This window comes from Cervus elaphus, chromosome 10, assembly GCF_910594005.1.
Source record: "Cervus elaphus chromosome 10, mCerEla1.1, whole genome shotgun sequence".
In the NCBI taxonomy this organism is placed as follows: domain Eukaryota; kingdom Metazoa; phylum Chordata; class Mammalia; order Artiodactyla; family Cervidae; genus Cervus; species Cervus elaphus.
The window spans coordinates 16,184,698-16,211,902 of NC_057824.1; the positions used below are offsets into that span (position 1 = coordinate 16,184,698).

Here is a 27,205-nt window from a genome sequence, read left to right on the forward strand (position 1 = left end):
GGAGGCGCCCTGAGCGCAGCAGGAGCTGCTGAGAAGGAAGCCCCACGTACCGCGGGGCACCAGCCAGGCGGAGTGAGGACGCGCCCCACTGCCTGGAGGCAGCAGCGTCACAACTGTGCAAAGAGAAGCGCTCCCTGCTGAGCGCCCTGGGCTCTCAGAGGACAAGGAGGGGAGCATGATGGTATGCGTGTTCCTCCTCACGTTTCTGCAGATGAGCGACGCAGGCCCAGGCTGCTGGGGGCCAGGGGCCTCTGGCAGCGGGTTCCGGGGAGAAGCGCTCACCCCGGTGCGATCGCTGTGCTGCTGGCGGAGCTCAGCGTCCCTGGGAGGGGCCACCAACACCAGCCGCCTGGAGGGGCGGACGTGGCACCCACCGCGACCCTCACGGCGCGAGGCCGCAGCACGTCCTGAGGCTCCTGCGCCTGCGAGTCCAGTCGCTGGTACAAGACCGAGGTCGGCGCCAGGAGGGCCTGTGCAAACCCCCCAGGTCTCCAGGGAGCTCAGGCTCCACAGAGAAAGCATCGTGGTTGGAGAGGAGCCCACACAGGCGGTGTGGGGTGACGCGGGCCCGCTCAGCTGGGACAGGACCTGAGGGAATCCAGGGAGACGGTGACAGCCAGGCCAGAGGAGGCGTCAAGGGGGCGTCACCGCAGCAGGTGGGACCAGAGACTGGCCCCTGGGACAGTCTCGGGACGGGCAGCCTTCACAGGGATGGCGCCCAGACCCCGCCCCACGCTGCGCCCGGCCTGGGGTCCCCTGCACGTCAGCATACACACGACCCTGGACACGACCCGTGAGAGGCGACTTCCTCTAGAGGCAGCTGGGGAGGGGCGGGTAGGGGGTGGTGGTGCCAGGCATCCGCTCACAGGGGCAGGAAAAGGGAGAGTACCCACCCCAACAGGGCATGCTGGCTTTGCCGGAGGCAGAGGGGGCAGCTTTTCCTGGGGTGTCATGTGGGGGCTTCACACAGCAACCGTGGGGGCGCCCATGGAAAGGTCGGCGACAACACACGGTCTGCAAGCACAGCTCCCGGGAATAAACACTTTCTAAACTTCTTCTCTTATAAATATGCATTAGAACATTTGATAACACAAGCAAAGCGCTCTGCAATTAATTTAAAATTAAACTGAGACTGAGCTTCCTGCAGTCCTGGCCGGAGAGGCACCCGGCACATCTGAGTGCCCGGGAGGCCCGCAGCCGCCTAGTCGCGCGGCACCTTGAACTGGTCCTTCTCTTTGCGGATGGCCCTCATGGTGGTCACGGGGTCCGTCTCGCCCGCGTGCTGCTGCACCGTCTTCTCCCTGTGAAGCCAAGCGCCAGGCTGCACCCCAGACCACAGCCCCACTGCCCCTCCCAGGGCGCCAGGAAGAAAAGAGCCTGGAGGCGGCGGCAGCCAGTAGACAGCCCGGGCGTTCGTCACTGTGGGAGACGTGCTGGCCGAGCCAATCCTGCTGTGACCCAGCGACGCCCGCTCCACACGCGTCCGGCATCACCCAGCATGTGGATGCGCCCCGAGCACAAGTCTCATCACCTCCTGATGGGGACCCAGGGTCAGAAAGGACCCACACCCTCTCCGGGGCACCAAGAACAGTGCCCGCTTTAAGAAACAGCATCTGCTTCGTTGGCCGTGCTTTAAGGAGACTCGGGGGCGTGGACCCTGCCCGGGTGCCTGTGCGCAGCAGGGGCCCCACACCCTCACCTCACGCGCATGAACGGGTTGTAGGTGAACTCCTCGGCGATGGTGGATGGCACCGTAGGCTCCCCGATGCTGTACTTCTCCTGCAAGACAAGTGGGTCGCTTTAGTGCGGAAGCTTCTAAAGGGGATGGTTGAGCAAGCCTTCACACGTCGTCTGCCTGAGAAGATCCAGTGAGCACACGGTCAGCGTGAACACAGGCCCTTCCCTGCCCATGGAGAGGGGCACGAGTGCTCCGACCCGCCACCACGACCCACCATGACCCAGAGGTGCAGGGGGACGGGGGGCTTTCTTGTCAGTAATACAAGGCTTATGTTTTGTATTAAAGAAGGCATAACCAGCAAAAAGGCAGGAAACAGAAACTACAGCCCCACCCCCAGGACAGCACGTGGTTCGTGAGCGTCTCACAGCCAAGAACGGTGCAGCAACCAGTTCCTAGGATCCCTCCCCGGGGTGACATCCTCCCTAGAGGGCGGCTGTCATCACGGGGTGCTCAGACAGCTCGTCACCTCCACTCGGGACGCCCTCGCTCCTGATCAACACTGACCAGGGCAGATGGAGAGAAGATGCAAACGGGGATGTCTGGCCAACTGTTCACTGCTATAGAAACGCCTACAGGAAGAAGGTCAGAGTTAATAGCTGAGGGTCTCCACCCTCCCCGCAGCCCCTGCCCTTCTACTGCTGGGCTCACCCTGAGGGCCACGGGGCCCAGGAGTGGACAGCCGCTGTCAAAAGCTACGCGCAGGCTTCCTGACCATTAGGGGCCCTCATTCCCAAGGGTCCCACTCCCACCCACACTGTGAGCAGTGGCATCGAGACGCCTTCAGGGGCTTCCCTGGTGGTCCAGGGGCTAAAAGTCCATACTCCCAAAGCAGGGGGCCCAGGTTTGATCCTTGGTCAGGGAACTAGATCCCACATGCTGCAACTAAAGATCCCGCCAAAGGCAACTAAGACTCAGTACAGCCAAATAAAGAGGGGAGATCACTACAGATCTAGCAGATATTGGAGGGGGTGGATTAGATCATACTGATCTAAAAGTTAAAACTATAAAGCTTCAAAAAAAAAAGGAGATTTTTTTTTTAACCTTGGCAAAGCAAAGCTTTCTTAAATGGGAGATAAAAAGTATGAACTACAAAAGAAAACATGCTGTACATCATCAAAATTTAATGTAAAAAAAATTTGCTTGCTCTGGAAAAGACACTGTTGATAAAGTTAAAGGCAAGTCACAGAATGAGAAACTTCACAATACACATATCTGAAAAGAACTTGTATATAGCATAAACTTAAAAAAAAAAACTCATTATTCAACAAGAAGACAATCCAGTTTTTTAAATGGGGAGAAAATCTGAACAAACACTAAACAAAATGACCAATAAGCATATGGAAAGATGGTCAAAGTTATTATGCGCTAAGGAAACGCAAATTAAAGCCACAATGAAGCACTACTGCCTACCCAGGAAGATGGCTAAAATGAAAAGATCAGCAGTACCAAGGGTTGGTGAGGGTGTGGAACACCCGGAGTTCTCCTGTTTCACTGGTGGGGAAATAAAACAACACAACCACGTATCACACAAAGCCCTGCACAGAGATGTTCACAGCGGCTTTATTCACAATGGCCAGTAACCAGAAAATGTCTATTGGCAGGTGAATGGATAAGCAAAATGTGGTATGGTCAAACAAAGGAATACCACTCAGCAATGAAGAGGAATGAACTGATACCTGCAGTTCATTCACATGAGTGAATCTCAAAATTATTCTGCTTCGTAAAAAAAAAAAAAAAAAAGATGAGTACACTGTATAGTTTCATTTATATGAAATTCTAGAAAACGTGAACTAAGTTCTAGTGGCATCCTAGAGCAAGGCAGAGAAAACGAGACATGAGGAAGCTTTTGGGGGTGGAGATGTTCTAGATCTTAAACAGTGGGAGTCATTTAATCTGTCAAAATTCACTCAGTTCTTCATTTTAAAAGGATGCAATTCCTTACATGTGAACTAAACTTCCAACAAGCTTGAAAATAAAAAGGGAAACTATGAAAACTGTCAATAAGTTTGAATACCTTGCTGAAATTCCTTGAAAGACACTAGTTGCTAACAAAACTAAATCAAGAAAAGGTAGCCCAGAAGAAAATCTGACAGCCCTACACATCAATTCATAACAAAAAAAAATCTTTCCACAAAAAAGAATTCAGTGTCCATAAGGCTTCATTAGTGATTTCTAACAAACCTAAAGGAAGAAATAACAACAACCACAGAAAAACTCAGTAAACAGGAGGAGGCACTTCCAACTCTTATTTTATGTGGCCAGCGTTACCTTCCTATTAAGACCAAAGACATGACAAAAAAATAAAACTACAGACCAATATCTCTTAAGAACACAAACACAAAAAAATAGACACCACCATGACTAAGGTTTGTCCAGAAAGCAAGGTTGGTGTAACATTTGAAGCCAACTGATATACTTCTCCACATTAACAAGAGTAAGGGAGAAAAAAATACATGATTACATAATAGAGAAAGAAAAATCATTTGATAAAATTCAACATCTACTCATGACAAAACTCTCAGAAAACCAGGAATATATGTGAACTTCATCAACTTGATAAAGAGAACTTTAAAAAAACTCACAACTAAAATAATTCGCTTCATGGTGAAAAACTGAATGCTTTCCCCCTAAGACTGGGAACAAGCCAAAGGTGTCCATTCTCACCATGTCTACTTAACACTGTCCTGAAGACCTAAGCCAGTACATTAAGGCAAAATAATAATTAAATATATATTGGAAATATATTGAAAAGGAAGAAACAAAACTACCTTAATGTTGATGGCATGATTGTGTGCTAAGGAATCTATGAAAAAGATGCTAGACTAAGTCAAGCAAAGTCACAAGGACACAATGTCAAAATACAAAAATCAATATTTCTAAAGACTCGATAATCATTTCCAATAAAATCCATACACGTGAACTATCTAGGAACACATTTGACAATGTGTACAAGATCTTTAGTCTGAGAATTACAGAGGACACCTGTAGGACCCACGCGACACTGGGACGAGCCACAGGGCACGCTGGGGGCCAAGGCGGAAATAATGCCTTTCAGACAAGCAGCCTCCAAGGTGGTCTCCCCAGGCGGACAGGGGCCAGCACCCACTGCTTCAGCCTCCCCTGGCTGCTGGCTGAAAAGGATCCCAGGACCAGCCCAGACCCTAGAGTCAGAAAGGATCTCAAGGAGACAGCCAGGGCTCTGGCTCTGCGTTGGGCTGGAACCCACCTGGCCTGCTGCCGCCCGCTGTGCCAAGGGGCCCTTTCCGCCCGCTCTGGAGCCAACGCTGTGAGCGCCGTGCTCCCAGGAAGCAGCTTCAGGGCACCCAGCCCACAGGACCCCCCGCCTGCAGCCCGCTCACCTTGGCCCAGGCCAGTTTCTCCTGGATGGCAGTGTTGTTGGGCTCCACGTGGCGAGCAAACTTGAGGTTGTTGATGGTGTATTCGTGGCCACAGTACACTCTCTGAGGACACAGCCAAACACGCCAGCTCTGCGGAGGCTTGTGAACCCCGCCCTCCAGCCCCTCAGAGACAGCGTGAGGGGCCTGGGCCCGTCCGGGGGCGGCACCCACGAGATGTCCCTCAAGATAAGCATCTGTGTGTGTCAGTCACTCAGTCGTGTCTGACCCTTTGTGACCCCATGGACTGCAGCCCGCCAGGCTCCTCTGTCCATGGGATTCTCCAGGCAACAATTCTGGAGTGGGTAAGCCATTGCATCTCCATGGGATTTTCCCAACCCAAGGATTGAACCCACATCTCCTGCATTGCAGGTGTGTATGTTAAATGACAATAAAAAGTACATTTAAGGAAAAACACATACTTCCAGAAGCAATGCTTCTGCTGTGCTGCTCCTCCCAATGCAGGAAGGCTTGTGAGACCCCAGGGGTAGGGAGCTGGCCCACGGGCTCAGCAGGAGGTGAGGGGACAGGGTCTTGCTGCCACTGGAGAGCAGACAGGACACTGCCTACCGTGTCTGGAGGGAGCCGGCCCAGGACCTCGAGCAGGGCTTTGTACATCTCATCTGCTGTCCCTTCATAGAACTTCCCGCAGCCAGCCACAAACAAGGTGTCACCTGCGAGGCAGGACAGCGTGGAGCTGGGGGGCTGCCGGCCACGCATGCCCCCATTAGGGCCACTGCTCAGCTCCACGGCCAGGCTCCTCTCTGCCCCCTGTGCTGACCCGGCCACAGCCCCGGACCTGCCCCCCACCCGCCAGGGCCCAGGGCCCCCCGAGTCTGGGTGCCACCGTCTCCACGCCTTTAGCCTCCCGCCACACTGACTGGCCCCACCAGGCCCCAAACAGCTGCTCAGACGCAAGCCCGGCTGCCCCCCTCACTGCCCATTCCTATCAGCGCTGGCTCTGAGACCACCCGCAAAACCCAAGCCTTTCCCCATCTGTCCTGAAGCCCCTTCCAGGCCAGGCCGTCCTGTGACCCCTTAATTCTGACAGCCAGCACTGTCCTGCCAAATGCCCACAACCTCACCGGCCCCACCTGGACCCTCCAGGGACCCCTCACACAGGATCACAGCTCCCAGGGCCCTGGAGATGGGATGGAAGCCCAGCCGGGAGGGGACACTCCGCCCAGGGCCCACCAGGGCTGCCTGGCCCCTGGGTGTGTTTGCGCCGAGGCCCAGGCTCCACCCCGAGCGCTGGGATCCATGCAGAGCCCAGCGCAGTCTGCCTGGCGGGACATGCTCTCTGCTCTGCCCGGCCCCGCAGCTCACACCTGGGAACGCTACACTCACCTGTGAACACAGCGGGCGGCTCGGGACTGTTGGGCTTGGTCACAAAGTAACAGATGTGTCCGGAAGTGTGGCACGGCGTCGACAGGCATTTGACGCTGAGAGACCCCACCTGAAACAGCACACGGGCCTGTGTCCCTGCGTGCGGGGGCCCGTCTGCAGGCTCGCGGGCTCTCCCAGACCCTGCCAGCCCCCTGGTGTAAGCTGCCATCCAGGGCGATCGGGCTTCCGCGGCCACCGCTCCGCCCTGCAGGGTGGGCCTTGTGGTGACCACAGGACCCAGGCCCAGAGGTGCAGGGACCCCCATGAGCCGGTGTTTGCTGGCGTGCCCAACCAGGGGGCTGGTCCTGCCGTCTCCTCAGAGCCAGGCCAAGTCTGAGCCCGGCGTCTTGCTGGGAAGACAGTTTTCTCGTAGTTGCCTGGCCTATTGTTCCCTTCTCCAACTCCACTCCAGCCCCAGCCTTTACTTCAGAAACGTTCTAACCCACCCAAATCTGAAATGATGTTTCTGTGTGTGCTCTGCCTGGGTCACCAAATGCTAACAGGCCCACCTGGGCGGCAGCTGCTGTCCACACACGTCCTGACACGCTGCCCCAGATGCCCAGCTGCCTCTCCTGAGAAAAGGCAGCCCTCCCATATAACCTCCCTGTCGTCCCCTCCCAAGAAATCCACCACTGATGTGAAAGAGAATCCCACAGAGTCTGTATTTCAGTGTCCCCAGGCATCTCAAGGGCTTCCCTGGTGGCTCAGTCAGTAAGGAATCTGCCTGCAAGGCAGGAGACCCGGGTTCGATCCCTGGGTCGGGAAGATCCCCAAGAAGAGGAAATGGCAACCCACTCCAGTATTCTTACCTGGAGAAGCGCATGGACAGAGGAGCCTGGCGGGCTACGGTCCACGGGGTCACAAAGAGTCCGACACGACTTAGTGACTAAACCACCAGGTGTCCCAAAGCCATGCGTCTGGCCTCTCCCTCAGCCAGTCACCATCTCACACTGACCTGCTCGCCAGGCTCTCGGCAGAGGGACTGTCCAGGCCAGGCAGGCCCCAGAGCACGTCCGCCTGTGTGCAGGCGCGGCTGTCTCCACAGCTAAGCCCTTAGTGCCCCTCTGGGTCCCTGGGGTGAGCCAGGGGACCACCAGGAGGCGGCGGGCACAGCCCACCTGAGCCCTGCTGCCGATTACTCCTCACCTGCAGTGTGGACAGGTGTGTGACCTTGTGAGTCAGGGCCCCAATCCGGTCATCACCCCCGTACACCTTCAACCCAGGCTCCAGCTTGACCAGCTTCTCGTTCCCGCCAGCGTGGTCCCTGGAGGTCAGAAAGGGGCAGCTGGGGCTGCTGCTGATACAATGGGGGTGTGCCCACTTCCACACCCCGACCAAATGGAGTTTTTATTTTGCCCAGCTATGTTTCTCTGAAGTAGAAATTCATCTTCCTGTTCTTGTCCACCATTTGGCTCTGCTGAGTGTACGTTCTCAGATAGCCTGTCCCCACAAGAGGCCCCTGCCATGCCGCTGCCGTGCTGCTGCAGAAGCTTCTGGAGCAGATGGAGCAAACTGCACGCCCCTGAATGATCCCTGTGCCCCCGGCTCCCAGACTCCAGGCGCACCAGAGTCACCTGGGGTCTGGGAACACTGAGGCCTGACTCCCAGCCACACGCGCTGATGCCCTGGGCACCCTGATGCCCTGGGCGCCCTGCAGGCCGAGTTTTAAAAGCCGTCAGGTAACTCTGAGTCACAGCCCAGACGGGCCCACTCCGAGCAGATCTAAACCACCACCACCCAGCTGCCAGGGGGTAGTGTCACCGAGAGACAGGCCAGTGCAGAATGACCTCCCCAGGAGCCTTGATGGTGCAGCCAGCAGCGAGGTGCCCCCTGGACACGCGCATAGGAGCTCCCCACGCCGCCCAGTTCAAGAGAAGGGCTCCAGGCCACGGCCTTGCTGGGGGAGAAATTCACCAGGGCAAGCCCTGAGGGGCCCTGAACGCGGGGCAGGGCGGGGGTATCCTGCGCCTGAAGATTAGCCTTTCCAGGCCAAGGCAGGGGCTTTCCAATCGCCAGGGCACACCTGCTCCTCACTACACACTGACCCACAGGCCCCACCACAGCAGGGCTCCAAGATAAGAGCAGGCCGCCCTTGGCCCCTCCTTGCCGCGCTGATACACGCAGGCCGGGCCAGCCACGAAGCACACTCAGCGCTGACCTGGGAAACGCCGCCTGGAAGTGGCAGGGTGGCGTGGGCCACACCCTGCAGCTCACTTTGGGGCCTGGTTTAGTTTGTAAGACACCCCAGTGTGGGAAAAGCCACGTGTGACGCGGGGGGTGCTCAGTGCAAGACAGTCGCACTGGGGGAAGTTGGGAGGCGGGGACCCCGCAGCCCACGCAGACCACAATGGGCGGCGCTCACGAGAGTAGCCACAGGGCAGCCAGGAGCTGCCACAGGCCTGAGCCCCTAAATCAGGAAGTAACGCCTGAGGCCCCGGAGGCTGAGCCATCCCGAAGGGCCGCAGTGACATCAACCAGCAAGTTTCCAACACTTAACAGACTCTGGTCAACCGCATCCACACGACACTCCCACAGATGTTGGAGAAGGCCTCCCTTTATCCCAGGTCACACCCCGAGCTCGGCCAAGCGCCACAGGAGCAGGTTCAAAGACGCTCGCTGCCCTTGGGCAGTTATTTGGAAAAGAATATTCAGAGCCAAGTAAAGATTTTTTTCCTAGCTTTGAAGAGCCTCAAAAGTTCCAATAGGGCCCTGGGCAGGCAACTCTAGGCCTAAGATCCAAACATCAGAGCTTTTTCCATCCTTTAGCTTTCAAGTATCTAAAAAATCACAAACTCTTCAAAAATGACAGCTTGATTTTCAAAAACACTAACGTCTAGACCAGTTTATTCTCCAACATTGAGGCCAGCTTCCCACCACGCAAGTTCAAGAGCTTGCAAAGATGTTGCTAGAGGCCCACTCATAGCCCCAGGACCCCAGCATGATTGAGCCTCTGCCCTCAGGGCCCCGAGTCGCCAGGCCTGAGGGATGCGGGGCAGCAGCACAGAGGCGGGTGCCCGGAAGCCCCGTCAGAGTGCTGCTGGGGCTGACCCTCAGCTCACAACCACGGAGGGGAGAAGGGCTGCCAGGCCCCCCGTGGGGGTCCCCCAGGAACCTGCACGCCCTGGCCCGCCCGCCGGGTGGTCGCTCCTCCTCGAGGCACGGGCAGCACAGCTGTGAGGCCCAGGGGCCCTGCTGGCACAGGGGAGGTTGGGCCCCGGAGCACTCACCAGTGGTGGTGGGTGGTGAGCACTGTGGTCAGCTTCACGCCGTGCTTCCTCACCGTTTCCACCACCTGCAACCAAACAGGCGGCAGCGCACAGGCCGGTCATGCCCCGGCCCCGGCCCGTCCATTGGCCTGCAGGTGGGGGCGCCCAGCGAGCTGGCCCGCCTGCCCCGCCTCCAGGAGGGCAGGGTGACGAGGAGGCCTTTTCTCTCGTGATCCGCGGGGCAGTTCAGGCTCCACACAACCTCTCCGAGCCCCTCCAGCCAAGACCACCCCCTAAAGGCAGTGTGCCAAGGGGCACAAAGCCTGGAGGCGGCGGCAGGGCTGGAAAGGCCCCTGCCTCTCCTGTCCAGGTTCTCTGCACGCAGGAGCCCTTTCCTCAATACACCAAAGCCTCTGGTGGCCTCCAGCCCCTCACTGCTCCTCTGCCCTGATAACTGAGTGGTGGGACACTAGTTCCTTTTTCAAAAACCAAATGGGTTAATTTCTGTTTAGCTTTGGCCGGGTTGCAAGGGCCCTGGGTTATCAAACTCATCAGGAGACGGAAAAGGGGTGCTCGGCCTGGCCTCCCACCTTCTGGGGCTGCACTGGATCCACAATGGCCGCCTCCTTGGTGTCCTCATCAATGAGCAGGTACATGTAATTGTCGGTCAGAGCGGGCAGTAACTCCACCTTCATGGCGCCCTGATCCACGGTCAAGCTCTTCCTTAAACCCAAGTGGTAGAGGCTTCCCAGCAGGGCTGGACCTGAAGACAAAGTGCAGTTCCAGTCAGCGTCCACACGAGGCCACGCTGGGCCAAGACTTCAAAGCCAGCGTTCAGCCCCGCAGGACAGGCATCCGCGGAAGCAATGTCCCACGGACGCAATGTGCGGAGCCTCGACGTGAGGGGTTTTCTAAGTTTTCTTAGAAAAGAGGAGGATACCCTCATTAACCACATCCATGAGGAAAATACAGAACACGGCTCATGTTCATATTCGTGGAAATTGGCTCTTTCACACTTAGGGTCCCTCTTTTCTTTCCAGAGAGCTCTAAAAGGACTGCAATTCAAACCTCTGTGAGAGGCGCCTACAGTCAGCTCTGGGGTTGTTCACACCTGATTCAGAGAAAGACCACAAAGAGGGAAACCCAGAGTGAAAGCACCAGGCAGGCTCTTCTCCCTCTCTGCGAGCTCAGGGAGCCCGAGGCCCCTGCAGCGACTCACAGCCCTTCTCAGGTCACACGCCAGAGAAGAAAAGAAGACTCACTCCCGAACGGCAGGGACTTGAAATCTGGATGACGCATAAACCCCCTCTCCCACAGCCTGAGATGTGGGAGAGCTGGCCACATCTGTTCGAGACTCAAGTGTGGAGGACACAGAACCACACTGTCCAACTGAGGCAAAGGAGGCAGCCAGGGTGGGCTGGGAGTGACCACAGGACAAAAGCATCCTGAGCCCCAGAGACAGGGGCCAAAATACTTTCCACAACGAAGCCCCTATTTAGTCTAAAAATTCATGAAGGCCCCAATAATACCTTAAATCTTAGCATGACAGGGATTAAAATTGCAAAAGGTGACAGAAGACAGCAGTGAGATTCTGGAGTAGGTCGGCGCTGGGATGGGGCCTCTCCAAGAAAGGGATCCAGAAAGTGGGCGGCATAGACACACTGACTGACTGAGTGGCTGGCTGGCTGACAGAATGGCTGATTGACAGACTGACTAACAGACAGACTGGCTGGCTGACAGACTGACTGACAGACTGACTGGCTGACTGACAGGACACCTCTGATGCAGAGTTCGCAGGCATCCACCATGCCCAGGGAACTGCCTGAACTGCAGTGTTAAGGGACACAGAGGTGTGACAACCAGTTGGGCTTTATCCAGGCCCTTCTCCTCAGGCTCGGCAAGAAAACCTATTTTTCTACAATTGGGTTTCTGGGATATGCCACCTGCTCTCAGCCCCAGTATTCAGCATCTGATCCCCAGGAGGACTACAGAGCAGAGTCAGGGCCGAGTCTTGAGACACACAGCATCCGGCTTCTCTGGACCTGGGAAGCTCCTTCCTCACCACAGCAGAGTGCTGGGCCCCCTCTTAACGAGGCAGCCACACTCCTGCTGATCCCCTCCAGTCCCATTTGCACCACCTGCCTGCCTTCAACATAGAAACTCAGCTGACCCTTTAACGGGTCCCTACATGGAAAAACCCAGCTCTTTCCTTAGATATGGTGACACACCATGCACTCCAGATGCCCTCTGCTCTGAGTGAGGTCTGGACATGGCCAAGGAGGGCTTCCACCTGCTCCTTCTCCCCACCCAGGGCTGTGGTCACTCAGCTCACTGCTCCAAAATCTCAGCTTAACCTACTACCCCTGTTGCTACATCAGCCCGATAAGGTATCAGGAAATAAAAGGCGATTTCAAAATCAAGCTCAAAATATTTCAAGAGAGCAAGAGGTAATAGGGTGAAAATCGAATCTGACAGCTGTCCGAGCAGGGCCCTGGAGGTCAGGCCGTCCAACGCCTCCCGTTTTAGAGGCCGGGATAGGAGAACTAGGAAGGGCAAGGGTCCAGCAGCTCGCCGGCCACAGTTCACGTGAAAAGCCAGGATCCACTTCGTGGAGCACACACAGCACGCAGGCCGTGCGGATTCAAGCATGAGTGCATCACCCCAGGGCTTCAGAAGTGCGTGGCTGCATGGGCCGGGGGGGAGGGGGTAGGGGCGGATGCATGAGGGGGAACCCTCGACCCCCGCAGTCCAGGAGGAGGGGGTCGCTAGCTGGCTGCCAGGCAGACCCCGGGGAGGCAGGCGTCCCAAGACGGGCCCCCCGAGCGCCCCCACAACACACATTTCCTTACCTAGCACAAATCCGTTAGCACCCCCCAGCTGACAAGTTACCCCACTCTGTCTTCAGCCCTCTCAAAGGCTGACTCAACTGCTGGGTGGCCTTTGCTCGACCCCAATCGGCCTGCCCGCCGGCGTCAGCGAGGGCTTACAATCCTGTATCAATAAAAAACAGCGTCAGCCTCGGCGGCCCCGCCCGTGCGGGCCCCGCGCTGCACCGCCTCGGGGAGCGCGGCCGGCCCAACCGCCGTTAGCCGGGCTACGACGCCGGCCGGGCAGCTCGCCTCGTCTCCGCAGGCCCTGCCCCGGGACCCTGACAGGCCAGCCCCTGGGCGCCCCGGCCTTCCCGGCCCCGCGCCGGCCCCGCCCCGGCCCACCTACCCAGGCCGAGACGGGCGCAGGCGGCTCCCAGCTCAGCGACGCTCCAGCAGCCGAGCAGCCCGCGGCCCAGCACCATGACCGGAGCGGCTGGCAGGCTGCGGCGGCGGCGGCACGAGGGGCGGGCTGTACCCGCCGGCGTCCACACACCGCGGCCAATCAGCGCCCGCCGCCCCGCCCCGGCCAATCAGCGCCCGTGTCCCAGCCCGTGCCCCCCGCCCGCCCCGCCCCCCGGCCAATCAGCGCCCGTGTCCACACCTGACCCTGCCCCGCTGAGGACCTGAGGGTGATCCGGAAGGCACCTGCTCCAGCCACCGCCTCTCTGCGGGGACCAGGCCCGGCAGCCCCCGGGCAGCCACTGGACAGCTGCTGCCGACAGGACGAGTGCCGCGACTTCCGGGCACCCGGCGGAGTCCGCGGTCCGGCTCCTCGAGGTAGTTGGTCCTCTCCGGCTAGCCGTCGGCGTCCGTGACCGTCCGGGCAGGGTCCACGTGACTCCGGTCAGCGGGTAGGAGCATGGCCGCCGGCAGGCCGATGTCCCGCTTCTGGGAGTGGGGGAAGAACATCGTGTGCGTGGGCCGGAACTACGCGGACCACGTCCGGGAGATGCAGAGCGCCGTGCCCAGCGAGCCGGTGCTCTTCCTGAAGCCGTCCACCGCCTACGCCCCCGAAGGCTCGCCGGTGCTCGTGCCCGCCTACACCCGCAACCTGCACCACGAGCTCGAGCTCGCCGTGGTGATGGGCAAGCGCTGCCGCGCAGTCCCGGAGGCCGCGGCCATGGACTACGTGGCCGGCTATGCCCTGTGCCTGGACATGACCGCCAGGGACGTGCAGGACGAGTGCAAGAAGAAGGGGCTGCCCTGGACTCTGGCCAAGAGTTTCACGGCCTCTTGCCCGGTCAGCGCCTTCGTGCCCAAAGAGAAGATCCCTGACCCTCACAACCTGAAGCTCTGGCTCAAGGTCAACGGCGAACTCAGACAGGAGGGTGAGACATCTTCCATGATTTTTTCCATCCCCTACATCATCAGCTACGTTTCTAAGATCATGACCTTGGAAGAAGGAGATATTATCTTGACCGGGACGCCAAAAGGAGTGGGACCCGTTAAAGAAAATGATGAGATTCAGGCTGGCATACACGGCGTCCTCAGTATGAAGTTTAAGGTGGAGAAACCAGAATATTGAATGTATATTATACAAAGCACTTTAACTTGTTAACATACGTTTCAGGGGGAAAGGAAAGGAGAGACAAAAGCGAGCAAAGGTTATTTAATTAAACGTGACAATCCTTTAATAATAAACCAATATTTAAAAATGATTGGATTGCTATGCCTCAACTCAAGGAAGATGGACCCTTGGAGAAAAACCTGACCTAGAAGAGCTGGGCCAGAAATGGAAATGAAAAACAGTGTCTCCTAGGAAACAAGAAGTCAGATATTCAAAAGACTGACTTTCTTTTTCTAAAACTGGACTGGATTAGACTTTTCAGTGGGTCATTCAAGGACCACGTGTTAAGACTTAAAATCTACAAAGGAAGTGGAAAAGCACGTTTCATCAGTGTTTCCCAAAGTTCCTTTATGATCATGAAAACCATCTGGAGGTATTTATAAAAATAAAAATTTCCAATTACTGGACCATCCCAGGTACAATGTGTTATTTAATGGACTCAATCTCTGGCACTCCAAGTGATTTATGGAGAAACACTACTCCACATAGTCAGTTAAAGTTTTATTTAATAAGTGAGCAATTAATGAAGACCTCACTCATTTAGTTAGGGTGTGTATTCTGGCCCATAGATTCTGAGTTTGGGGAATAATTTTGAAATTGTTGTTTCCTAAATAAATATGCTATCTTTTGTGAGGTCTAAAAGTGTACTTCCCCTGCCAGTAGTGGTTATGAGGGACACATCCTCACTAAGGGGCTTCAGACCTTGGTCTTTAGCGTTTGGTTTCCTGAGCACTGTGCTTTATTAACAGAGTTGATCAGCACCTGTACTTCACACCCAGTGATAAGGAAGCTTCAGGGAAGTAAAATGACCTGGGAGTGCTGCTTTTACTTTCCCCTGCCCCCTTCTCTGGGTTTTCCAGGTAGCTCAGTGGTAAAGAATCTGCCTGCTAACGCAGGAGACGGGTTGGATCCCTAGTTGGGAAAGATCCGCTGGAGGAGGGTATGGCAACCCACTCCAGTATTCTTGCCTGGAGAATCCCATGGACAAAGGAGCCTGGCAGGCTACAGTCCATGGGGTTGCAAAGAGTCAGGCATAACTGAGCACTCACACACCCTTCTCTGCAAAATACTAGGTGAGGTGCACCACTGTCAGAGTGCCTGGTGGAATCCTTCAGGCTTAGGCAGGGGCTCCTGCTGTTAGCCTGAACAGAAGGCACCTGCTGGCTCCTAACGCTTATTGAGCACTTAGTACTACTAGGCACTGTGCCAAGAGTTTTCTGTGTAGTATTTAATCCTCAACAAAGCTGTGAGGTTGGTACTATTACTACCACCCCTGTTACAGAGACAGAGATTAGACAGCCTGAAGTGGCAGAGCCACAGTGTAACACAACCATCCCAAGACAGAAACTTGAAGTCTTTTTCCCCCATTTTTTTAGTGTATAGTTAATTCGTAATGTTGTGCCAATCTCTGCTATACACCAAAGTGCTTCAGATTTACTCACATATACATTCCATTACGGTTTATCCCAGGAGATTGGATAAAGTTCCCTGTGCTATACAGTAGGACCTTGTTTTTCCATTCTAAGTGTACAAAACCTCAAGTTGTGACCACACTGCAGGCTGCATCTTTGAAGTAGATATATTAGAAAGTTCAAATATTTAGATCTTCTGAAAAGCCCAATTTATAATTTATTATAAAGAAGTGTCAGAGTTGGATTTGTTTATAAAACATCACATTATCTTCTTTCCTCTTCACCCAGAGTTGGACACAATTTAGCGACTGAACAATAACAACAATCTTCCTTTATCTTTTTTGTTTTTGACTGCATCCAAGATATAGCAGCAAAAGCCCAGAATGAAACCACTAGGCCACCGGGGAACTCCCTTGTATCTTTTAGTAAGATTTCTTTTTTAAATGCTTAAGCAATAGATATTTTTAATAGAAGATTCAGAAATTATGCATAAGCCAAAAAGCCAGAACACCATAAATTCCATACACCCAGAGATGGTCCAAGTTAAGCATTTGCTGTGCATTCTTCCAAATCTGCAGATGTAATTGTGATCTTTTAAATAGAATTTGTTCATACCATACAGTTTTCTAATATTTTCCATTATATGTCATAACTGTCTTCCCATGTCAGCACGTTTCTGAACTGTTTTCAGTGACTGCTTGCCGTGAAATCAGTCCTCCATTGTTGGCCACTGAGGTCGTCTTTAATTATTTGCTGGTAGCTGTTCCCTTTGGCTCGGGAGGCGTCCCAGGGGCACAGTGGTAAAGAATCTGCCTGCCAAGGCAGGAGACATGCATTCAGTTTGTGGGTCAGGAAGATACCCTGGAGTAGGAAATGGCAACCACCTCCAGTATCCTTGCCTGGAATATTCTATGGACAGAGGAGCTTGATGGGCTCCAGTCTGTGGGGTCGCAAAGAGTCAGAAGTGACTGAGCATGCATGAGCACACAGAACCTTAATAGCCAAAAGAAGCCAGAAAGTATTAATAGACTCTGTCCTTTGGCTAGGTTCCCATAACTGGAAGAGCTGAATCAAGGGTGTGCTTTTACTGAGAGTTTCTTAGTAAAACTATCAGGTCAAGGTCCAACTGAACCAAGTCTACCAAAGCTGACAGATCTGAAAGCAAGCTAAAGGTACACAGCAAGAGTAATGTCTGCATGTGGCCCTTGGGTGGACAAGCCAGCACCCAGAGAATGTACGGAGCACCCCAGTGTCAGTCCTCATACTCAGAAAGTACATTTTCCTCAACTTTTATTTTGAATAAATGTAAACCTACTATGAAATTGAGAGACTAATGCAACAAACTCCATACACCCTGCATTAAATTCAACAATTACTGACATTTGCTATGTTCATTCTCTCTCCTCCCACCCCTCACCTTGTGTGCCATAGGGTCGCAAAGTGTCCAACACTGAATGAATAACAATTTCACTTTCACTTTTCACTTCTCCCTTAACTCCCCCCAGGGTAATTTCTCCAACCTTCATAGAAGCTGAGGGTTAGGTGCCTACTGGAGATCTGGGTGGAGCCCAATACTCCCCTTAGATGTTACACAGGTTTCTAATGCTTTGCTACTGGAAACAATGATGCAAGGAATAGCCTCCAAACACAACTGTTTACACTTGTTTATTTCCTTAGGAAAAGTCTTAGAGGTGAAATTGATTAAATAGTTTGTACTTTACATTTTGATACTTTTTGCCCGATTGCCTAGGGGAAAGGATATAATAATTTGTACTTGACAAGAGTGTTAAAGAAAACCTTTTTGCCCACACCTTAGTGAACACTGGGTATTGTGGCTATGGTCTTTTTAATTTGTATTTCTTTGATTAATAGGGAAGCTGGAACTTCCCTGGTGATCCAGTGGTTGGGAGTCTGCCTGCTAGTGCAGCAGACGCTGGTTTGATCCCTGGTCTGGGAGGATCCCTCATGCTGAGGAGCAGCTGGGCCCATGTGCCACAACTACTGAGCCGCATGCCTGGAGCCTGAGTGCCACAAGAGAAGCCACCGCAGTGCACTGCAACGAAGGGTAGTCGCCACTTGCTAGAACTAGAGAAACCCTGCGTGCAGCCAAAGAGACCCAGCGCGGGCAAAAATAAATAAATAAATATTTTTAAAAATAGTGAAGCTGACATCTTTTCATGTGTTTATACACAGTTATCTCTCTAACAAGATCTGTTGGGCACATCTTTGGTGTAGATGCTGGTTCAGTATCTGGTTTCAAGGAAGTTTTATATTTCTTTGCAATACAATTAATTCATACGCTAAAATCTTCTTGCATTCTAAAGGGAGAGAAAAGTAATCGTAGTCTAATAATATACTACAAAAAATTCAAGCTGTAAAAGCAGAATAGACTTAATACAACAAATACATTGCCACAAATGAATGCCAATGAAATTGCTATACCTCGACATTTATGATACTGATACTTACTGATCGTATACTAAGTGCTTGAGTCTAAGCATTTTACATACACTAACTTACTTAGTCTTCAGCTGAGTTCAGTTGCTTATTCATGTCCGACTCTTTTCGACCCCTTGGACTGCAGCACACTAGGCCTCCCTGTCCATCACCAACTCCTAGAGCTTGCTCAAACTCATGTCCATCAAGTTGGTGATGCCATCCAACCATCTCATCTTCTGTTGTCCCCTTCTCTTCCTGCCTTCAATCTTTCCCAACATCGGGGTCTTTTCCAGTGAGTCAGTTCTTCACACCAGGTGGTCAAAATATTGGAGCTTCAGCTTCAATCAGCCCTTCCAGTGAATATTCAGGGTTGATTTCCTTTAGGATTGACTAGTTGGATCTCCTTGCAGTCCAAGGGACTCTCAAGAGTCTTCTCCAACACCACAGTTCAAAAGCATCAACTCTTCAGCGCTCAGCTTTCTTTATGGTCCAACTCTCACATCTATACACGACTACTGGAAAAGCCATAGCTTTGACTAGACAGACCTTTGTTGGCAAAGTAATGTCTCTTTTTTAATATGCTGTCTAGGTCATAGCTTTTCTTCTAAGGAGCAAGCATCTTTTAATTTCAAGATTGTAGTCACCATCTGCAGTGATTTTGGAGCCCAAGGAAATAAAGTCTCTCACTGTTTCCATTGTTTCCCCATCTATTTGTCATGAAGGGATGGGACTGGATGCCATGATCTTAGTTTTTTGCATGTTGAGTTTTAAGCCAGCTTTTTCACTCTCCTCTTTCACTTTCATCAAGAGGCTCTTTAGTTCTTCTTCACTTTCTGCCATAAGGATGGTGTCATCTGCATATCTGAGGTTATTGATATTTCTCCCGGCAATCTTGATTCCAGCTTGTGCTTCATCCAGCCCATCATTTCGCATGATGTACTTTGCATATAAGTTAAATAAGCAGGGTGACAATATACAGCTTTGACACATTCCTTTCCTAATTTGGAACCAGTCCTTTGTTCCATGTCCAGTTCTAATTGTTGCTTCTTGATGTGCATACAGATTTCTCAGGAGTCAGGTAAGGTGGTCTGGTATTCCCATCTCTTGAAGAATTTTCCAGTTTGTTGTGATCCACACAGTCAAAGACTTTGGCGTAGTCAATAAAGCAGAAGTAGATGTTTTCCTGGAACTCTCTTGCTTTTTTGATGATCCAACAGATGTTGGCAATTTGATCTCTGGTTCCTCTGCCTTTTAAAATTCAGCTTGAACATCTGGAAGTTCACCGTTCACATACTGTTGAAGCCTGGCTTGGAGAATTTTGAGCATTACTTTGCTAGCATGTGAGATGAGTGCAATTATGCATTAGTTTGAACATTCTTTGACATTGCCTTTCTTTGGAGTTGGAATGAAAACTGACCTTTTCCAGTCCTGTGGCCACTGCTGAGTTTTCCAAATTTGCTGGCATATTGAGTGCAGCACTTTAACAGCATCATCTATTAGGATTTGAAATAGCTCAGCTGGAATTACATTATCTCCACTAGCTTTATTTGTAGTGATACTTCCCAAGGCCTACTTGTCTTTGGACTCCAGGATATCTGGCTCTAGGTGATGGATCACTGTGGTTATCAAGGGTCATCAAGTCTTTTCTGTACAGTTCCTCTGTGTATTCTTGCCACCTTTTCTTAATATCTTCTGCTTCTGTTAGGTCCATACTGTTTCTGTCCTTTATTGTGCCCACCTTTGCATGAAATGTTCCTTTGGTATCTCTAATTTTCTTGAAGAGATCTTCAGTCTTTCCCATTCTGTTGTTTTCCTCTATTTCTTTGCACCAATCACTGAGGTAGGCTTTCTTATCTCTCCTTGCTATTCTTAGGAACTCTGCATTAAAATGGGTATATCTTTCCTTTTCTCCTTTGCCTTCAGCTTCTCTTCTTTTCTCAGCTATTTGTAAGGCCTCCTCAGTCAACCATTTTGCCTTTTCACATTTCTTTTTCTTGGGGACGGTCTTGATCACTGTCTCCTGTACAATGTCACAAACCCCTGTCCATAGTTCTTTAGGCACTCACTCTATCAGATCTAAACCCTTGAATCTATTTGTCACTTCTATTATCTAATCATAAGGGATTTGATTTAGATCATACCTGAATGATCTAGTGGTTTTCCTACCTTCTTCAACTTAAGTCTGAATTTGGCAATAAGGAGTTCATGATCTGAGCCACAGTCAGCTCCTGGTCTTGTTTTTGCTGACTGTATAGAGCTTCTCCATCTTTGGCTGCAAAGAATATAATCAATCTGATTTTAGTATTGACCATCTGGTGATGTCCATGTTTAGAGTCTTCTCTTGTGTTGTTGGAAGAGGGTGTTTTCTATGACCAGTGCATTCTCTTGGCAAAACTCTGTTTTAGTCTTAATAGTTGCCAACAGGAGCTGGTATTATTATACCCATTTACTGGAGGGGAACCACAAATGTGGAGAATCTCAGAGCTAGGGCCCATCCTGGGAGTAGCAACTGGGGTTTGAGCCTGCAGCCACAGAGCCTGTCCACTCAGCCACCTCCAAATCTACCTCCTCTAATTTGGCCTTCATGTCCCATCTATAAAATGGGCAAAATAACAGTAATTGCATAAACCAGATAAGATAAAGTGCTTATCACAAAATCCATCACGTTCAATAATGTGACATTATTACAGCAACTTAATAATCTAGAAACTTACCCCAAAGAAATAATTAAGAATGTGGCCAAAGATTTAGCTATAGTCATTATTTGTAACAGCAAAAAGTGGGAAACATTTTAAGTGTCAGATGTTATCACATTGATTACATTCACTATTCTATACATGTTCAGTTGTGTCTGACTCTTTGTGACCCTATGAACTATAACCTGCCAGACTCCTCTGTCCTTGGGATTCTCCAGGCAAGAACACTGGAGTGGGTTGCCATTTCCTCCTCCAGGGGATCTTCCCCACCTAGGGACTGAACCTGTGTCTCCTGCATCTCCTGCATTGACAGGTAGATTCTTTACCACTGAGCCACCTGGGAAGCCATTCACTAACTATGCTCATATAATAAAATAATGGGCAGTCATTGAAACTATGTAGAATATTTAATAGCATGAAAAGTTTATTATAAATTATTAAGTATAAAAGTGGATTATAGTATAACCTATATTTGTAAATTGTATTTCTGGTTTAATTTTATAAATTACATGCTTTAACATAGTTATAGAGAGATGATTTTAAAAAGTCAGGAAAGACATTTACAGAAATGTGGGATGTGTGTACACAAATGTTCATGGCAGCCATGATCGGCTAATCATAATAGCCAAAAGGTGGAACAGCCCAACTGTCCACCAAAACATGAATAAATAAACAAAAGGTGGTGAATTTATCCAATTCATACATACTATTCAGCCATAAAAAGGATTGAAATTCTGACACATTGTAGCATGGATGAAACTTGAAAACATTAGCCTCAGAGAAACAAGGTAGACACAAAAGGACAAATACTGCATGATTCCATGTGTACCAGGTACCTAGAATAGTTAGATTCATAGAGACTGAGTAAATTACAGATTGCTGGAGACTAGGGTAGGGGCAAATGGGAGTTATTGTATCTTAATGAGTACAGAATTTTAATTTGTGATGATTAAAATCATCTGGAATAGAGAATGGTGATGTTAATACAAAATTGTGAATGTACTTATTGCCATTCAAATCATACTCTTGAAAATGGTTAGAATGATAAATTTTATGTGATGTATATTTTACCACAATTTAAAAAAATGCATAATAAAAGAATGTTTCCTACCAGTTTAAAAAATTTGGGAATGGAGATTATGGGTTTTCTTTTCTTTATCTTTCTTTCGGGGGGAGGAGTTACCTATTATTTCCTCTAATTTTTCTACAATAAACATGTAAAACTTTATAATAAAAATACTTAAAAAGCAAAAACAAGGACTTCCCCAGTGGTTAAAAATCTGCTTTGCAATGCAGGGGACGTGGGTTGGATCCCTGGTCAGGGAACTAGGATCCCACATGTTGTGGGGCAACAAAGCCCACATGCCACAAGTAAGGAACCCGATCCCACATGACACAACTAAGACCCAATGCAGTCAAACAAATATTTTTTTTTTTTTTTCTGGAACGCTTCACAAATTTGCGTGTCATCCTTGCGCAGGGGCCATGCTAATCTTCTCTGTATCGTTCCAATTTTAGTATATGTGCTGCCGAAGCGAGCACCAAATATTTTTTTAAAAGACAAAAACAGCTCCAGGTTCCTCAAGAAGAGTAAAAGGTGGATAAACGTATGTACAGCATATTGTAAAAAAAAAAAAACAAAAAAACCCTCACCAAAGCAGATTAGGAAAGGAATATTGTGCTTAAATGAACCAGTCATAGAAGATTAGGAAAAATCACAGAGTCATCCAACTGTTTATAAAGCATACAGAACATGCAGATCAAAGTCACTAGGATCGGGAAGAGCAGCCTCCGGAGAGCAGTAGAAAAGCAGATTCTGGGCAGAGGGGTTGTGGGCTTTGTGTTGACAGGGCAGAATGCTTCTTTCTTTCACTTGTGTAAGTGCCTGTATTCAGCTAAAAGAAAGCCCAATTTTAGATGTTGACAGTTTGTAGCCTTCATTCTGTAAATGTGTAAGTTAAGCCTTGTGAGGCACCTCTGATTCAGTGCAGCTTGACAGCTAGCCCTATAGATTCCTACTTGATCAAAAGAAATGAGTGACTGTGATGTCCCTCTGGTGACAGGCATGGTGTCTCCTTGGTTAAACGCTAGTGGACTGAGAGGTTACCATAGCAGCAGTGAGGAGGTCACACAGAGCCCTCACAGGCCTTGGTTTGGGGCCCTGGGCACTGCGTATGCACCTGCTCTGGGAATGCTGGCCCAGGTGTTGGCACTTTGGGGCGTGCTGCTAGAGGTCAGGGCCCTAGGAGGCCTGGCCCAGCAGCTCTGGGACACACTGTTTGGGCCAGGCATTCTCACCCCACACCGCTCTCTTTCCTGCCTTCCTTCCCTCCCTGTCCACCTTCACAGTCACCCTGATAAACACAATCACCCCCTCCCCATGGGGGAAAGGAAAGAAGCCCTTCATCAAGTACACTTGATATCTGTATACCTATGGTCACGTCCTTTATTTCATTTATTACCACAATTTGGGCACACTGGGGGTCCACTCATATCCCTCCCCCATGGTCGCACATGGTAAAAGCCAGAGAAAACCCTACAACAAGATAAGTTTATCTCCCAACACCAGAACACCAGACTTACAGAATTTCGAATACTTACTTTTTCTTTTTCTCACTCCTGTGGTGGGTCTTGGTGGGTGGTGACCTTTAAATCACCAGACTCAAATTACGTTTGCCAAACCTCCCACACCTTGGATCAACACTGACCGTGGTGACGGGTCTGTGCCTTGAAGCAAGAGACCAGTGACTGGAGATGGTGTGGGCCGAGTAGAGTGCTCTGGGGCTGCTGCAAAGGCAGCTGGAGTGGGGCCGTGTCCAGTCAAAGCCGAGAAGTCTCCCACGCCTGCAAGTTCCCAGGACTCAGCACCGCTCATGAAACTTCTGAAGCTGATCTCCTCCCAGTTGATTCAGACACACAAGTGTCAAGCCTGAGTCAGCAAGCCTTCACAAGCTTTGGCTAGCTCTGATGTGTCATCAGAGAAGGCACCAGGTTAGACAAGCTCTACAGCATGGAAAGCAGCTGCACTGCCTTGCCCGTGGATGTCTGCAGTCCCCACCTGGCCCAGGGAGAACGTGCCGGCCACGCCCATCGACTCCAGCCAAGTGGGCTGAGACGGGGCCAAGGCGTTTGTGGAGGTTCTGATCTTTCTCCAAGCAGACAAGACAGAGGGGAAAGGGGTTTAAGAAAATAAATCATTGTATTTGTGGGAAAGAGTAAACTTGTTTATTAATTCATGCAAACATTTTCCAGCTTGGGAAGAGAGAGAGCCAAGCCAATAGAAAAAGACTTCTAAGAAATGAGCTTAAATAAGAAGGAGATTTTAGGATTCACCTGGAGTCAACTCTAGGGGGCAACAGAATGACAATTTATAGGAACATTCTCACCACATTTGAACAAGACAATTTTATCTGTAATTTTCAAACTCATTTCCCACTTTCAAGGAGGTTAAAATGCGTATTCTTTTCCAGGGTTTAAAACTGTATCTAGTTTTGAACGTTTCCTTGTCCAGACAAGCTCCCACTTGCCTCAACGGGATCTGCAAGCCTACACGAAAGCACACTCACTCTCAGTCCGCCCCTCGCTCTGTGCGACATAGAAAGCTGCAAGGAGAAAAAAGGGAGAGTTCTTAAAATCACCTGGCACATAGAATTGAAAACCAATGACCACAAACAGAACAGAACATCTTAAACAGTTTTGTTTAAGATGTGAACAAAAACTTCAATTAAAGTTGTAAGACAATGGATAGAGTTCCAGTCTCGGGTAGAGTTGGGAGAAAAATTACGGATCTGGTTTCTGACAGTGATTTTGTAAGAATCCAGGTCATTTTTTCATGATCTTCTCTCAGGTAAGAAAGTTGAGATATGAAATCCAACAGGTAGAAAAAGGACTTAAAGTATGTTCGGACCACCAGCTGTGACAGACGTGAACACACAGCAATAATGTGATCTGTTACAGTTGATCCGATATCATGACACAGTTTAAGAAATAATGACGTCACACTTATGACAATTACATTTTTAAATTACATGTTCTGATTTATAACAATTGAAATTGTATGAGTCTCATAATCTTGATTACATTTTGTGACACTATGTTTTAAAACATTAAAATGAGTAACAGCTTGAAATCCCTCCAAATGAATAATTTTAAGTAGCTATTATTTTTTATTGAAATATGATAAATACACAAAATGTCCTATATGGAAATCCTTTGTTTTTATCTTATTTGCAGAGAAATGTAAGTTCCTATTTTTAAATTACATATTCTAACTCTTTTATAACGATTTAAATTGTATTTGTCTTATAATCCTTATTACATATTGTGATAATAATCACTATCTATCTGCTTTAAACCTTTGTTAAATCTGACAAATATCTTTTTTTTTAAGACATTTATTTATTTATTTGGCTGACTCACATCTTAGTTGCAACATGTGGAATCTTTAGTTACAGCATTCAAACTGTGGCATGTAGGATCCAGTTCCTAGATGAGGGATTGAACCCAGGACCGCTGCTTCAGGAGCATAGAGACCTAGCTACTGGATGACCAGGGAAGTCCCTGACAAATATCTTTCTAACATATTCCTTGGAAAGGTACAAACTGAGAGTAGTTGTTATATTTAAATCAAGTTTGGGAAACTATAAGCAGAGTGTCATGAATTTAAATTTATGAAACTCATAGCAACTGGTACCTGTTGTTTGGAAGGAAACCATACAGCTGGGCAGGGATCTGAGCATATTCTGACTTGGGAATAGAGTATAGTATTTGGGATGACCCACGCTCATGGTGGAAGAGGTAGGGTATTCTCAAATCAAGGTCCTAGAAATACTGATAAGGCCATTGGTGACTCTGGGTGTGCAATCTGTTCAGATATGCTTGAGGCTACAAGGGCAGGAGCCACTGGGAAATGGGAAAACCTGCTTCAGAGCTGAGGTGGAGCAGACCCAATGTTCTCTTTCAGGTTCTCCCTGAGATCAAAGCTATCTTCATAATAATGTGAAATTGCTGTCTGCCTTTCTTACTCTCATTCTTTCACCAGAGTGCACTATAGTTTCAAGAGGCTACCTGACATGAGATGACAGCGGTTCTGACTGCTTAAAGACTATGTGCTCGTGAATACATTTAAAGTTTTCCTCAATGTTAAGTTCTAGTACAATAAATATTGACAGATATAACTCACTTAAGAGCTTGAAAATGTTTTAGAGTGTGAAGAGAAAACATCTGAGATAATATAAATGGTAGCCCTATCTCACCTGTGACTTTGGGCAAGAAGCAACATTTCTTGTCCTATTTTCCTCATTTGCAAAATAAGGGGAGTTTATCCCATTGCCTGTTTTACATCTTTAACACTAAGATCCTGTTCCCTTCCAACACTGAAGTGTTGATGTTGCTACGGGAGACTGCTCTGGTCAGAGTTGTAGGATCACAGCAGATTAGGGCCTTAGTGAATTAACCTCCCCAAGGTCACATGGGCTGAGGAATGGTGGAGCTGGGATTCAAACTAAGTCTCTATCACCCCAGCACATAAGCATGTAACTATGCTGTTGAATACGACTCACTGAAGTGAGGATCACTGCCCATGGGGGCAGGGACACCCAGCTCTGACTTTAAAGCCCAGTGCCTAGCCTTGATGTTAAATTAATGGATATTTTCTTTATTGGTCTTTTTCTTTTGTGTTATTTTTAATTCTTGTGTGTGTGTGTGTGTCCACTTAGTCACTTCAGTTGTGTCCAACTCTTTGCAACCCTATGGACTTAACCTGCCAGGTTCCTCTGTCCATGGGATTCTCCAGGCAAGAATACTGGAGTGGGTTGCCGTGCCCTCCTCCAGGGGATCTTCCCAACCCAGGGATAGAACTTGCATCTCCTTTGTCTCCTGAATTGCAGGTGGATTCTTTACTACTGAGACACCAGGGAAGCCTTGTAATTCTTTATGCTATATGAAAACACCTGATTACTTCCACTGTTTCTATGGTAGCCAAATCCTTCTGCACATTTGGGAACTGAACATTATTAAAAATAAGAAATTCCCTAATTTACTAGGTCCTACTCTGGGATTTTCATATTAATTGAATATATAGAATAACATAGTATTATTGTAAAATGCACTAACTTTTAAATAAATTTTGCTTCTTTCCAAAAGAAATTGCCACTTTAACGCTGTTTTCTGTTCATCCATCATTGCAAGAAACTCAACTACCTGGATAAAAAAAAAATTAAACATTTCCAAAGAATGTATATATAACTCATTTTGACAATAATGTAAAACTTAAATTTGCTCTAGAGATGGAATTTTATCCATAGTAATTACAGCTCAACTCTCTTGATGGAGGAGACAAGGCCAGACAGGCTCTCAACTGAATCTCTGAAGCCAATCGGGGGCCAGCACAGAAAGCCACTCTTGACAAAGTGGACACCACTGAAGCTTAATGGTAAAATTTCAGAGCTGGTTCTAACAATAAAAGTATCAGACGAAACACCAAGCGTACAAGTTA

At 49.5% G+C, this 27,205-nt stretch overlaps 3 protein-coding genes and 1 non-coding gene across 6 annotated transcripts in view; 1 reads left to right on the forward strand and 3 right to left on the reverse strand.

The window, feature by feature from the left end:
• Positions 1-1,027: 1,027 nt before the first annotated feature.
• On the reverse strand, positions 1,028-23,333 carry HAGH (hydroxyacylglutathione hydrolase). Of its 3 annotated transcripts, XM_043915882.1 has the most exons (10): positions 12,942-13,081; positions 12,575-12,716; positions 10,316-10,488; positions 9,747-9,811; positions 7,666-7,783; positions 6,481-6,589; positions 5,704-5,807; positions 5,098-5,199; positions 1,700-1,779; positions 1,028-1,301 (listed from the first exon to the last, which is right to left on the reverse strand). In XM_043915882.1, exons 3-10 carry the CDS (start codon positions 10,418-10,420, stop codon positions 1,202-1,204), a joined length of 783 nt encoding a protein of 260 aa, XP_043771817.1. In that variant the 5' UTR covers positions 10,421-10,488; positions 12,575-12,716; positions 12,942-13,081; the 3' UTR covers positions 1,028-1,201. The 3 variants fall into 3 exon arrangements, with proteins under 3 accessions (XP_043771817.1, XP_043771818.1, XP_043771816.1); XM_043915883.1 differs by lacking the exons at positions 12,575-12,716; positions 12,942-13,081 and adding an exon at positions 23,311-23,333; XM_043915881.1 differs by lacking the exon at positions 12,575-12,716 and having other exon boundaries at positions 12,942-13,089.
• Positions 13,191-14,569, forward strand: FAHD1 (fumarylacetoacetate hydrolase domain containing 1). The gene has a single exon (XM_043915886.1). The coding sequence runs from the start codon at positions 13,455-13,457 to the stop codon at positions 14,118-14,120; it is 666 nt and encodes a 221-aa protein (XP_043771821.1). The 5' UTR covers positions 13,191-13,454; the 3' UTR covers positions 14,121-14,569.
• On the reverse strand, positions 22,145-22,251 carry LOC122702398. Its single transcript, XR_006343257.1, has one exon. It is a non-coding gene; the product is annotated as a U6 spliceosomal RNA (small nuclear RNA).
• Positions 23,334-23,935: 602 nt separating the features above from the next.
• Positions 23,936-27,205, reverse strand: part of MEIOB (meiosis specific with OB-fold) — a 32,105-nt gene continuing 28,835 nt past the window's right edge. Inside the window, exon 13 of the mRNA XM_043915578.1 lies at positions 23,936-24,311. Coding sequence (XP_043771513.1) covers positions 24,195-24,311 — 117 coding nt within the window. The 3' untranslated portion in view covers positions 23,936-24,194. The remainder of the gene's footprint in view (positions 24,312-27,205) is intronic.

Excerpts from the sequence above, each read along its gene's own strand:
- HAGH (XM_043915881.1), bottom strand. The coding sequence starts at position 13,017 with ATGGTGCTGGGCCGCGGGCTGCTCGGCTGCTGGAGCGTCGCTGAGCTG. Across the intron at positions 9,812-10,315 it reads ATCCAGTGCAGCCCCAGAAG|GTGGTGGAAACGGTGAGGAA; the intron begins GTGGGAGGCCAG and ends GTTTGGTTGCAG. Across the intron at positions 7,784-9,746 it reads CTCACCACCCACCACCACTG|GGACCACGCTGGCGGGAACG; the intron begins GTGAGTGCTCCG and ends TCTGACCTCCAG.
- FAHD1 (XM_043915886.1), top strand. The coding sequence starts at position 13,455 with ATGGCCGCCGGCAGGCCGATGTCCCGCTTCTGGGAGTGGGGGAAGAAC.